Here is a 12943-nt window from a genome sequence, read left to right on the forward strand (position 1 = left end):
GAGGATTTCATGTTTACCAAAAGAAAACTTAGAGAATCTCCTAGTAGAAAATAAAAAGAACATAGGACGTGTTCGGTTACAATCATTTGTAGTAGTTGTCGTTGCTACGAAAAGCGCTGCCTAGAAAGGCAACCGGACAGACCCATACACTTGCTAAGAGTCATAATATGCATCACTATGTTGTTTTATATGATTTTTATTTGTCAAACTTTGTTATCTCTGACTATATATCAACTCATATGCTTCATTGATCTTCCATAAAATCAATATGAAATAATATTTATATCCCTTTCTATTGAAAACAGATGCACCTAGTACGCACTTCCATTGTGGCCTGCACTTACTATGCCCCCATTGAGGCTTACAAATAACGTTTGACTTAGGTTATGGGTTATACTCTGCATTGGACTTGAACCCCTGATGAAATTGAAGTCCGTCTTGGTGACAAATGGTGGTGATATACGGGGCATATATAGAGAGGTGATATGGGTTGTTGCTACCACACCGTAAGCTAAGACGGCTAGATGGGGGCATCACACCGGAAGATAATAGGAGGGAGATCTGATGTAACGAGAGATAGGAGGTCTGACCATTATCAATGAAATGAAGGTGTTAACGATCGAGGCAGAATAGTTAAGGCACCGACCTAGTGGCTTAATCTCCTAAAACAACTTTTTCTTTTCTTTTCTTATTTCCAAAGTAAACTAGAAGCCTCGGTGAGACTAACAAAAATTAACTTCATTGGTTGACTAGCATAGAGAGATAACCAGAAAAAGCCATTCCAAATAGCCTCTGACATATGTATATAGGATGACTGTAGCCACAATAAGTCAATAATATCACAGTGTCAGTAGAGTGACATCGGAGGATGACTTGGCATTTGGTTCGAACGACGGGACAAGACATGATGGGTTGAAAAGATCCCACTTTTACAATTTTTTGATTAGAAAGTAGTAGTAGAGATAGAATCGTCCTCGTCAGAAAATATTTGCATAAGATAGAGGACATCCTCACCCATAAAAAAATGCTAGACCAACCCATCCCTCGCTCAAGCCAAAACATTTTTTGGTGCATACATAATGAGCATGTGCTATCCTTACCATCCAAACATCATGTCGAGATATGTGCCTTCCCAATCAGGAGTGTAAAGCATTAGGGAGAGTGAGCAGCACGAATCTCAAAGAAGTATTCAACGGTGAAGATAGAACTTGTTCGACATGTACATGCCGCAATATGTTTTCGCTCCCTCAAGTTGTTTTCTCCCGTCTCAGACATGCATGCCTTCTCTTTGTGTCCCGCTTCGAGACCAACAGGTGCCCAACCCAAACATGCCATAGGCCCTAGCCCCCACGAGTTACTAGCCATTGGCTAGCCCCTCTGTGGCCTGCACGTCTGTGCGCCACAAAGGCGGGTGGACGCATATTATCGTAGCTGCTCGATAGGTGAGGTACGCTCGTGCATTGTGTAGGGCTAGCAATGGTTAAGAACCCTCTATGTACCGTCAATCCATACCTGTACTCAATATGATAAAATATACCCATTAGAAAAAGACTAATGTCTGAATTATCCTGTAAACTTATCACTAAATTTAGAACACACCAATTAATTAAACAACATGTTCCTCTTTACTTTCGAAACCGGACAAATTGCGCCTCCCTCCCCCTTCCCGAAGAAAATCCGGTTTCAATTTGAATGGCGATTTTGACGGACATGACATACGTGGCATGTGGTCTCACATGTGTTTGGTTTTTTTTTTTTTTGTCATGTTATTATCTGTTCATCAGAGAACAAAATAAACAAGTCACGTGCTTCTCTAACGCATGATCGAGCGTGCTTTAGCCTTCTCACTTATAGACAAATATAAATACGACGTGGTCGGTCTGATACGTTTTAAAAAGTTTAGTGGTCAACGTTTTGCACGGGAGGCCAATGTTGAGATTCCCGTATTTACTTAGTACAATCAGAATGATAAATAAATATGCTTATTAGCTTAACTTTGCATGGACCGTGTCGTCAGTCACAGTATTATTCATGGATCTCGGATTCAAAAAAAAAATCACGGATCTCAACTACCTCGTGAGTGAGTGGATACAGTGCAGTACACGGAACCCTGCCCCATCGGTTCCAACAAGAGCAACGTCCCAGGAAACTCTCCTTGTAAAAGTTATTGCAGTGATGGGCGAGGCAGACCGCAGACCGCAGAGGCATCAGGCCCCTTGTCGGCATGTAAAAATCACGGATCCTCCACGCCACCTCCAGCGTTGCCTCTGCCAGTCTGCTGCCTGCCCCGAAATGCGTCGGTTCACATGATCCAATTCTTTTGCGCGATCCGCGGGGTGTTCTCCGACGACCTCTTCTTCTCCTCCCTCCGCGCACCGCCGCTGGTCCGCAGGCCGCGCGCCAGTAATAACGCATGCACTCTCTCCCAAGTCCCAACTGAACCCAAGGCACTCTCAGTGACAGAAGGGTGTGCCGACCGACCTGGGGTGTCACTGTGCGCCTGTGCCGGATCGAGAGAGAGAGAGAGAGAGAGAGAGAGAGAGAGAGAGAGAGAGAACAACGAAGAGAAGCATGCAGAGGCTGCCCACGGCTACGACCGCCGGCGCCGGCATCGTCGCGACGTCGTTGCTGGTGGCACTGCTGCTCGTCTCCGTCTTGCCGGGTGCCAGTGGTGGCGACGCTGGGCCCCCGCTCGGCGGCAGGAAGATGGGGTTCGCCGGGGAGACCGCAGGAGTACTTGCCCGGTACTTCAACAAGGTAGCGCTGCTAGAGATCGGCACATTGTACATTAGTACTTTTATTGCCATATTATTCAAATAAACTCATTCGGTTTGTGCTTTTGTACAAACTTGCTTAGATTATGATTTTACGATGGATTCAAATAAACTCATTCGGTTTGTATACTTTTGTATAAAAAAAAACTTTGCTTAGACGAGGAAAAATGATTTACCATAAAATTTTAAAAGTTGGCGTAGGTCACGTTACTAATACGGGATCATGGGTTATGCAACAAGTGTATTTTTTCGAACCATATTTAATAATATGGCATTTTAACTAATATATACTCTATTCGTTTCAAATTATAAGACGTTTTAGATTTTTATAGATATATAATTTTTACTATATATTTAGATATGGAGTGTCTTGGTCAAATCTGTTAGATTTTTTATAAATGCCCCAGTAGATAGTTGTAGCACAAATTATAAAAGCATGGTCAAATATATAGAAATCTAACAGATTTACAAAAAAAACTATCATCAATAAATAGCAAACGTCTTTAGATATAATAACTATATGAAGGTGCATAACAAAAATAAAAAATTAAAACAACTTATAATTTAGAACGGGAACAGTAATAATATCTATAAAATTATAATATAGAATTATATATTGATCTTGTATTGCATTTTTTTAGGATCTTGTGTTGCAAAGTTATCCATAAGATAGCGTTAGATGGGCCTTTTGCTACAAGTGTTATTTGTGTATGGGTTTGCCCACACTCTCGTGTATGGCCTAGTGGGCCGTTAGCCGGGCTTACTCACAATTTGATGCACGTAAGCTGGGCCACTGTCTCATTCTATTCACGCCACGCAGGACGCGAATGTCGAAGCGGCAGCAGCACCGCCTGGCCGCGCGCCCGCGCCGCCGCCGCCGGCGGTGGCCGGTACGCCGGCACAGTTCCGCGGGCAGCCGCTGCTCCCGCGCTTCGCCGCGCCGCGCCGCTACGACCTGCGCATTCGCCCCGACCTCGTCGCCTGCACCTTCTCGGGCACCGCTGCCGTCGCCGTCGCTGTCTCCGCGCCCACCCGCTTCCTCGTCCTCAACGCCGCCGACCTCTCAGTCGACAGCGCCTCCATCCGTTTCCGGGTACGTACGCGCCGACCCAACTCTCTCGAAGAAAAAATGTTGCCATATATTTGCCCTTCCCTTGGCGCCAAATATCATCTCGGATGCCGGTCCGGGGCCGGTTTTTGCAGGATTTGGCGCCTAAGGAGGTGGTGTTTTTCGATGACGACGAGATCCTGGTGCTCGGATTCTCCAAGGACCTGCCACTCGGTGAGGGCGTGCTCAGTATGAAATTTAACGGCACGCTCAACGACCAGATGAGGGGGTTCTACCGGAGGTATGGGTTTCCTCTAATCCTAAACTCTTATTTTTTGGCACTTAAATTGAGCGTTGCTGAAATGGAGAAAGGTCAAAATTATTGCCTTTGCTGGTACGAGAGACTTCATAGTCATGCCTTCAATCCTTTGAATTGTATTCGCTCCTAAAATCTGTGAGCTCTATGGCACGATCATGATAACATAGTCTATAGTTAACAAATTTCGATCTCGTCTTTTGCCCATACTTACTTGTTCTACCATCATTCATGATATCCAATCAACGCCAACTAGGCACTTGCTATGTTATTCAAAAAGCATGCATTTCAGGAAGTTGCTTCTTGGAACGAGCTACTAAATGGGAGTTTTTTTTTTTAATAAAAAATGTGTTCGATTCGAATCCATTTTGTTCGTTCCTTTTCTTCATTCTTTTAAGTGTTTTTTTCTGCGGTAATAACTCTGAATGCTGTTTGATGCAGTAAGTACCAGTATAAGGGAAAGATGAAGAATATGGCAGTGACACAATTTGAGTCTGTGGATGCTCGGCGGTGCTTCCCATGCTGGGATGAGCCTGCATTCAAGGTGATTATAGTACTAAAATGAAATATCTGATTATCTGGGTTTGCTCCTTCAGGTGTTTCATCTATTAGGCTTTTGTGCTCTGAGCAACATTTTGTACATATATAGTAGCAAGTTCTACTCCAACCTGTAGCTTTATGCTCCTCTCAGTCTCATGTACGCATGCCTAATAAAATATCAAATATGTGGTTTCTTACGTTTCCATTTTTCTCTGTCTATTTTTTAGGCTAGGTTCAAGCTAACACTTGAAGTACCAGTGGGGATGGTGGCATTGTCCAATATGCCAATAGCTAATCAGACAGTTGCTGGTCCTATCAAGACTGTTCGCTATGTGGAATCACCTCTTATGTCGACTTATTTAGTGGCTATAGTTGTTGGTTTGCTTGAATATATAGAGGGTGTAACACCAGAAGGTATCAACTCTACTTTTCTTGCGTTAGTTTGACATGTATCATCTTTTTTAAAGGAACATTAGGGTGAGCCCCTACTGGATAAATATATACAACAACAACAACAACATAGTCTTTCAGTTTCAAGCAAGTTGGGGTAGGCTAGAGTTGAAATCCACCAAGAGCCCCAAGTCACGGTTCAGGCACTTCAGTAGCTGTTTTTCAAGTACTCCTATTCAAACATAGATCTCTAGGTATATCCCAAGCTTTCAAATCTCTTTTTATTGCCTCCCCCATGTCAATTTCGGTCTTTCTCTACCTCTCCTCATATTATTAGTTTGGCTTAGGACTCCACAATGCACTGGTGCCTCTGGAGGTCTCCTTTGGACATGGCCAAACAACCTCAATCGATGTTGGACAAGCTTTTCTTCAATTGGTGCTACCTTTAGGCGATCACGTATATCATCGTTCCGAACTCGGTCCTTTTTTGTGTGACCGCAAATCCATCGCAACATACGCATTTCTACAATACTCAGTTGTTGAACATGTCGAATCTTTGTAGGCCAACATTTTGCTCTATACAACATAGCCGATCTAATCGCCGTTATATAAAACTTGCCTTTTAGCTTTTGTGGTACCCTCTTGTCACAGAGAATGCCAAAAGCTTGTCGTCACTTGATCCACCCTGCTTTGATTCTATGGCTAACGTCCGCATCAATATCTCTATCTCTCTGTAGCATCGATCCCAGATACCGAAAGGTATCCTTTTTAGGCACTACTTGACCTTCCAAACTCACATCTCCCTCCTCCTGTACAACTCCGCCAAAGCCGCATCATATGTATTCGGTTTTAGTTCTGCTCAATCTAAAACCTTTAGACTCAAGGGTCTGCCGCCATAACTCTAGTTTCCTATTTACTCCCGCCTGGCTTTTGTCCACTAACACTACATCATCAGCGAACAACATACACCAAGGGATATCCCATTGTATGTTCCTGGTAACCTCATCCATTACCAAGGCAAAGAGATACGGGCTTAAGGCTGATCCTTGATGAAGTCCAATTTTAATCGGGAAGTAATCTGTGTTACTGGATAAATATATACATAATAAAATAAAGAACATGAACACACACAAAAGTTGGTATCATCTTCTTTTTTTCCATTTGCATTCCATTTTCTTAATCTTGTTTAATAATTGTATAAAGGCACAAAAGTTCGTGTGTACACTCAAGTTGGCAAGAGTAACCAAGGGAAGTTTGCACTGGATGTTGGAATCAAGTCATTGCATCTTTATAAAGAGTACGGCCAACCACACTCTTGCTAGTAAACAAGCTTGCAGAACCATAACAAAAGTTTATGAATAGTTGTGGTTACAATAGGATAGAACCACTAATATAATGTTCATTTCTCCACTTTTTTAGTTACTTTGGTACTCCTTATCCGCTTCCCAAATTGGATATGGTTGCCATCCCTGATTTTGCTGCCGGAGCCATGGAGAACTATGGGCTGGTTACTTTCCGCGAAGTGGCTTTGCTTTTTGATGAGGAGTCTTCAGCGGAATCCAGCAAACAGAGTGTACCTTTCGTTACTCAGACTCTTTGTTATATAACTTTCCACTATCTAGCTTTCACTTGTTATAAATGATTAGCAAATGTGCCCATGCGTTGCAATGGAACCCAATATGTATAGGAATAGGGCTCCGTGTCATCGCTAGATGCGAGTTGTTCTAACTCATATGAACATGGGTCATGAGTCCAGTTCACGTACGAGATACGCAAGGTGCGACCCAATATGTATTGGAATCGAACTCTGTATTCATCGTTGCTAGATGCGAGTTGCCCTAACTTGTATGAGTATGAGTCATGAGTCCGGGTCACATATGAGACACGGTGGAAACTCTCCACTCTTCAAGTAGTTAGAGAGAGGTGGACGAAAAAATAGGTGGAGAGAAATTTTGCCTCTTTAATATTAGTATAGATGAGTTACTACCATATTTGAGAATCAGATTATATTTTAATTCAATAAAATGCAGGTCAATTGATTGCATTGAATTCATAGTTAGATTGGTCACTTCAGGTGATCGAATACCAGATGTAGAGATGTCCTTGCTTTAATGATCTCAACATTTCTTTGTTTTAGATTGCAATTACTGTAGCACATGAGCTGGCTCATCAGTGGTTTGGCAATCTTGTAACCATGGAGTGGTGGACTCACTTGTGGCTAAACGAAGGTTTTGCTACATGGGTAATCAATTTTAGATCCTAACATTTCAGATTTTCAGTCCGTAGGCTGCCTCTATATATTGAGTAAATAGACTTTTCTTTTAACAGATGAGTAATCTAGCTGTAGATTCTTTCTTTCCGCAATGGAATATCTGGACACAATTCCTTGATGACACAACTGCTGGTCTCAAATTGGATTCACTTGCAGAGTCTCACCCTATTGAGGTAACCCTCCTTTGGGATTTACTATGAGCTATGGCTCTGGTCTAATAGTTTGAAAATTAGCTGTGTTTCGTATGTTCTGCTTTTTCATCGCTTTGTATACAACTAAGACATTGCATGCTTTAAGTTTGACTACAATCTTGTGGTAAATGTGTACTGAGGTCCAGTAGAAATATATGAGTTCATTGTGGTGCACAATTGTTGATAGTTAAAATAGCAATGATAGATATGATAAACTCCTGTCTCCTTTGGCTATTGAAACATTTGGCTATTGAAGTATCGTCCTTTTTCTTTCTTTCTATTAGTTTCCGTTTAGTTAATGCTAGTTCTACCTGGACACAAACATGGGTGTCAGAATCTTCTTGGACTTGGGTGTCTGATTTGGCAAAATACTCTTGCGCATGGCAAATAGCACTTGAAATCAGAAAGAAGTGTCTGGTTGTGATGTGGGTGTTCAGCATCAGACTGGGGAAAAAATTATGGGCTCAGGTGTCCTTAGTAACACTAGTTAGATATTTTTTTGCCCTTTTATTTTCCTTTCCTTTTAGTTGGAATTTCGGGAACAAATCCCAGCCTTTATTTATTTTATTTATTTATTTTGGATTCGGACCAACTCCCTTACCTGGTATCGAACTTGGGCTAAGAGGGTCACAAACCTTTGCTGTCCAGGAACCCATCCTGACCTCACTCTTGAACTGTCTATGGAATATAAATTGGAGAATAACTGTAGTGCATTTTTTTATAAAAAAAACTTACAACTTACAGACCATTTTCAACAATTAAATCCATTACTTAGATGTTGACAGTGACTTTTTTCCCTTGTCTAGGTAATGGCTTGTGATTCATTTTGCTAACAATATTCCCTTTTTTTCTCACTAGGTTGAAATACATCATGCCAGTGAAGTTGATGAAATTTTTGATGCCATAAGCTACGATAAGGGTGCTTCTGTTATTCGTATGCTACAGAATTACCTTGGGGCAGAGCGTTTTCAGGTTTGGATTGGCTCTCCTTGAAACTCTGTTTCACTATTCGAGCCTTAATATTTTGCAATGCCTTGAGTCAGCATCTTCTACTTTATTTTGCCGTTTGAAGTTGTATGGAATCACCCTGATCTCTTTACCTTCTATTTTGATATCAATTAGCAACAGTCTCATCTCATTTTTATCTCTTCATTTAGTTGCTACACAGGTGCACATGTTGTTAATCCAGTGCACTGTGTGAATTGTCATGAACAATATTATTTTTTTCTCTTTTTTTTTCTCCAAAAATGATGTTTTATAGACGAAACCTTGATGCTCTAATAGGTTAGGCAACATGCTATTCCAAACCTGGGGCGCAATCATGCTGACCATTTTGGTTTGGGCACCCAAAAACCATTTCTGTTATGTTCTATCTATGTTTTAGTTTAGAGGGCACAGTACATTTGTTTCTTTCAAACTTGCCCTACCCATGTTTGATGCATTTTGCAGAACCTATGAATTGGTTTACTTGTTTTATTACTCAAATAGACTAAATGTGGATTGGTAGATGAGAAATATGGAGTAGATAAATCGATTAATTAAGTGACAATAGTCCATAGGAAGTCAGTGAAAGGAGTTTTTCCTTTTATTTAAAGCCCTGGGATATGTTTATGTTACCATTGGAGTCTAATTGTGTTATTGTAGTGTGCACAAGTTTAAAAACAAAAACTGTTAAGAAAGAATGGCCGAGTAAGCTATAGCTGTCTTTCACTCCTCATTCTTTTATCGCGAGTTAGATTTTTATCTGTTATGCTTTTCTGATATTTATATTATTTAGTGAAGACTAATTTTTTCCTGCCTTTTTCTGTCCAGTTCTGTTTGCCTTTACTCTCTGATTTCTTGAGTAATTCTCCTAATACTTTTCATTGTGCTAAATGTGGGGAAAAAAATCTACTCTTTCAGAAAGCGTTGGCTTCATATATAAGAAAATTTGCCTACTCAAATGCTAAAACTGAGGACCTGTGGGCTGTTCTTGAAGAGAAATCTGGCGAACCTGTCAAGAATATGATGACTACATGGACAAAGCAACAAGGGTACCCTGTTATTAATGCAAAGCTTCAAGGGAATTATCTAGAACTTGAACAGGTTTTTATAATACATTGTCCTTCCTGTGTAATCTTTGCATTCATCAACATATGAAGTGCTGAATTGACTGTCAAAACATTATTATTCTAATGGAAAAAATTAGCATGCTAGTTCATTGATCTGTGGATTTCTGTTGTATGTTCTTTTGCTTCAGCCTTTATGTAGTTACTGTTTCTTTTGTTGCAGGCACAGTTTTTGTTAGATGGGTCCTCTGGCCCCGGAATGTGGATTGTCCCTATAACTGCAGGCTGTGGTTCATATTATACACAGAAAAAAATTCTACTGAAAGGCAAAAGTGATAGGCTGGATATAAGAGACATTGCTTCACAGTGTGGTAACCAAGAGAAGGGTGGAGACTTTTGGATTAAGTTGAACATTAATCAAACAGGGTTCTATAGAGTTCAATACGACGATAAACTTGCAGCTGCACTTGAAAATGCATTGCAGGCCAAGAAGCTCTCTATAATGGATAAAATTGGTAAGGACCACATGTGATACTGTTAATTTTCTTATCACTATTTTAGTGACAAGTATCATAACATTAACATTGCAGGCATTGTGGAAGATTCACTGGCCTTATCTATCGCCTGCAAACAAACCTTAACATCATTGCTACGTTTACTGTATGCTTACCGTGGGGAGGCTGATTACAGTGTTCTTTCACACATAAATACTGTATGTAAATCTTGTATAACCAATCAATTCCTGAATTCCATGATCTTCAATATTTTGATTTGAAGATATTTTTCAAGCTATTTCCTTTCGCTTTTCACAGGTGAGTTTAAGTATTGCTAAAATATCGGTTGATGCTACTCCTGGATTGGTCGGTGACATCAAACAACTTCTGATCAAGCTTCTTCTGCCACCTGCTGTGTATGTCAAACCATGTCTTACATTGCCTGCTTCTGAATCACTTTAATTGTCATTGCGTGGAAAGTCATCTTGTTTCTGTTTGTTTGCTATTGCTAACATGCCTTGTTATACAGTCAGATGCAGTGTTTCGTAGTACTGTCTGTTTGCCAACATAGACTTTGGCCACATGACAGTCTCCTTGTTTATTTTTTTCAGAAAATTAGGCTGGGACCCCAAGGATGGTGAGAGCCACCTGGACTCGTTGCTTAGACCAGTGCTCTTGGTTGCTCTTGTCAAACTTGGGCATGATAAGACTATAAATGAGGGAGTTAGGCGTTTCAGTATCTTTGTACATGATCGCAACACTTCTCTTCTTCCTCCTGATACCAGAAAGGTCCTGCCTTTTTTCCTTTTATATGGTGCTCTTGCGTTTTACCTACCTCATACTTATTGCGATGTACTACAGGCTGCATACCTCGCTGCAATGCAGAATGTTACTACTTCATACAGATCTGCTTATAATGATCTTCTGAAAGTCTACACGGTGTCAGATGAAGCAGAGGAAAGGGGGCGTGTCTTGAGTATGTGGCTTTGCAACAACTCTTAATTTAACAAAGCTTGCTGACATGTTGGGTTGTTCTGAATGCTTTGTCTCCTTGTTCCAGGCACATTGTGTTATTGTAAGGATAAGAATATTGTTCTTGAATCATTGAATCTTCTTTTCACCAATGAGGTAGACCTTTTCATTTTTTTTCTTTGTTGGTTCTCCATGATGGCAGTGGAAGCTCAATCGGATGAGCTTGTACTCTTATGAAGTCTCACTTGCCTCTATTACTTGTCAGTTTCGCAAGCAAGATGCATATTATGTACTTCAAGGTCTTAGCGTGGAGACACGTGATACCGCATGGGTGTGGTTGAAGGTAAAATATGTTTTAATGGATATATATACTGAAAGGTTGAAGTCATTGATTTTGTTTTAGTTTCAACATATAAGCTGAAACTCCTGGACCTGTATGGCTGTTACAAATATGGGATTCCTATTGGTATTTTGGATGAAACAAAACATCTGCCCTTTTGATGTCTTCTTTTATACCAAAGTTTTGAAATTCTTGCCTGCCAAACAAGCCCTTGGATATTGTCGTCCATGGAAAGTTGGAAACGTCCCGGTGGAATATTTATGAAGGAACTAATTTGCTGTTCTGTCTTCATGCAGTTCTGTCATAACGAAATTTTGAGATTACACCAACTTTCCTTCATGGATACCTTAAAGATTTCCTAGATTAGAAGGGGCAAAATTAGAAAATGACCAAATTTTCATGTAGTTAACCTTGAAATATTTGAAAGCAAGTTGCTTGCATGACATTTGTTCTGGTGTTGATGCAGGGTAACTGGGATCGTATGGCAAAGAAATACGGGGACACACAAGAAGGAAGTTTTATCAGATATGTCACCACATTGGTAAGTTTAAGGCCACATTCCATTTGTCAAACTGTGCGTGCTTGTTATACTAGCCCACTCCCCCCAAAATGTATATATATAATAAATTACTAATAATCGATCGAGCTCCTCTGTTTCTGGTCACCAGTTCACCTCCAACGAGAAGGCAGCAGAGTTCTCCCGCTTCTTCGCCACCCGCAAGAAGCCTGAATTCCAGAGAACACTGAAGCAGAGCCTTGAGAACATCCGGATCAGCGCAAGGTGGATCCAGGGCATCAAGAGCGAGCCCAGGCTCGCTCAAACGGTGCAGGAGCTGCTGCGTAGACCCTGATCTGCCTTCGGTTGAGTCGCAGGTGTGGCCGGAAATAAGGGAGTTAGTTTGCAGATGGCATACGCTTGTACATTCTCAGTGTGTAAAACGCCATCTCTCTTAGTGTCCATCGCATCATGCAATTGGGTTCGATTTTTAGCCCAAGCATGTACTAGCAGTGATCTCGTGTCTAGTTTGAGAAGCGTAGAGGTTTTGAAAAAAAAAAATGGTTGCCAAGCGGTTGGTTGGTTTCCATCCCCTGATTCAATGTTTTTAGTTCTGGCTTCTCGAATCAGTCCTGTTCTGCCCTTTTTGTCTTCTCTCTCTCGTTCTTCCGGATTCAAACTTGTTCGTTATGATTTTGCGTTGCCTGTCTCTTTTTCTTTCAATTTCAAACTTGTGGGTTATGATTTTACATTATATTTTGGTGACGGGCTGATGGTCTTTCTCTTCGACTTCTTTAGATTTGTTAGGATAATCCTTTTCCTTTTTGACTTGCGATCATCGATGAAGTTTGGATCTGCGGGGGCAGTTTCATGGGTACTAGTAATTTGCGCGCGCATGGGCACGCGTAGATCAACTATGATTATCAGTCTGTTTGCTGGTTAGTTTTAGTCATGGCTTATCAGTCAGCCAACCGTATTTTTCTCTCACAACAAAACAGCACCAGTCAGGCTTATCAGCCCAGAAACCAACCAGTAAACATGCTCTCTCTCTCTCTCTCTCTA

At 41.0% G+C, this 12943-nt stretch overlaps 1 protein-coding gene across 1 annotated transcript; it reads left to right on the top strand.

The window, feature by feature from the left end:
• The first annotated feature begins 2037 nt into the window (after positions 1–2037).
• LOC136549785 (aminopeptidase M1-C-like) lies at positions 2038–12528 on the top strand. The gene is made up of 20 exons (XM_066541192.1): positions 2038–2757; positions 3595–3867; positions 3978–4123; positions 4580–4682; positions 4906–5092; positions 6272–6365; positions 6488–6641; positions 7206–7310; positions 7397–7513; positions 8390–8503; positions 9434–9616; positions 9803–10094; positions 10170–10291; positions 10392–10489; positions 10685–10862; positions 10935–11049; positions 11134–11201; positions 11311–11388; positions 11852–11926; positions 12054–12528. The coding sequence occupies exons 1-20, from the start codon at positions 2572–2574 to the stop codon at positions 12234–12236; spliced, it is 2871 nt and encodes a 956-aa protein (XP_066397289.1). The 5' UTR covers positions 2038–2571; the 3' UTR covers positions 12237–12528.
• The last annotated feature ends 415 nt before the right edge of the window (positions 12529–12943 follow it).

This window comes from Miscanthus floridulus, chromosome 4 (assembly GCF_019320115.1).
Source record: "Miscanthus floridulus cultivar M001 chromosome 4, ASM1932011v1, whole genome shotgun sequence".
Classification (NCBI taxonomy): Eukaryota; Viridiplantae; Streptophyta; class Magnoliopsida; order Poales; family Poaceae; genus Miscanthus; species Miscanthus floridulus.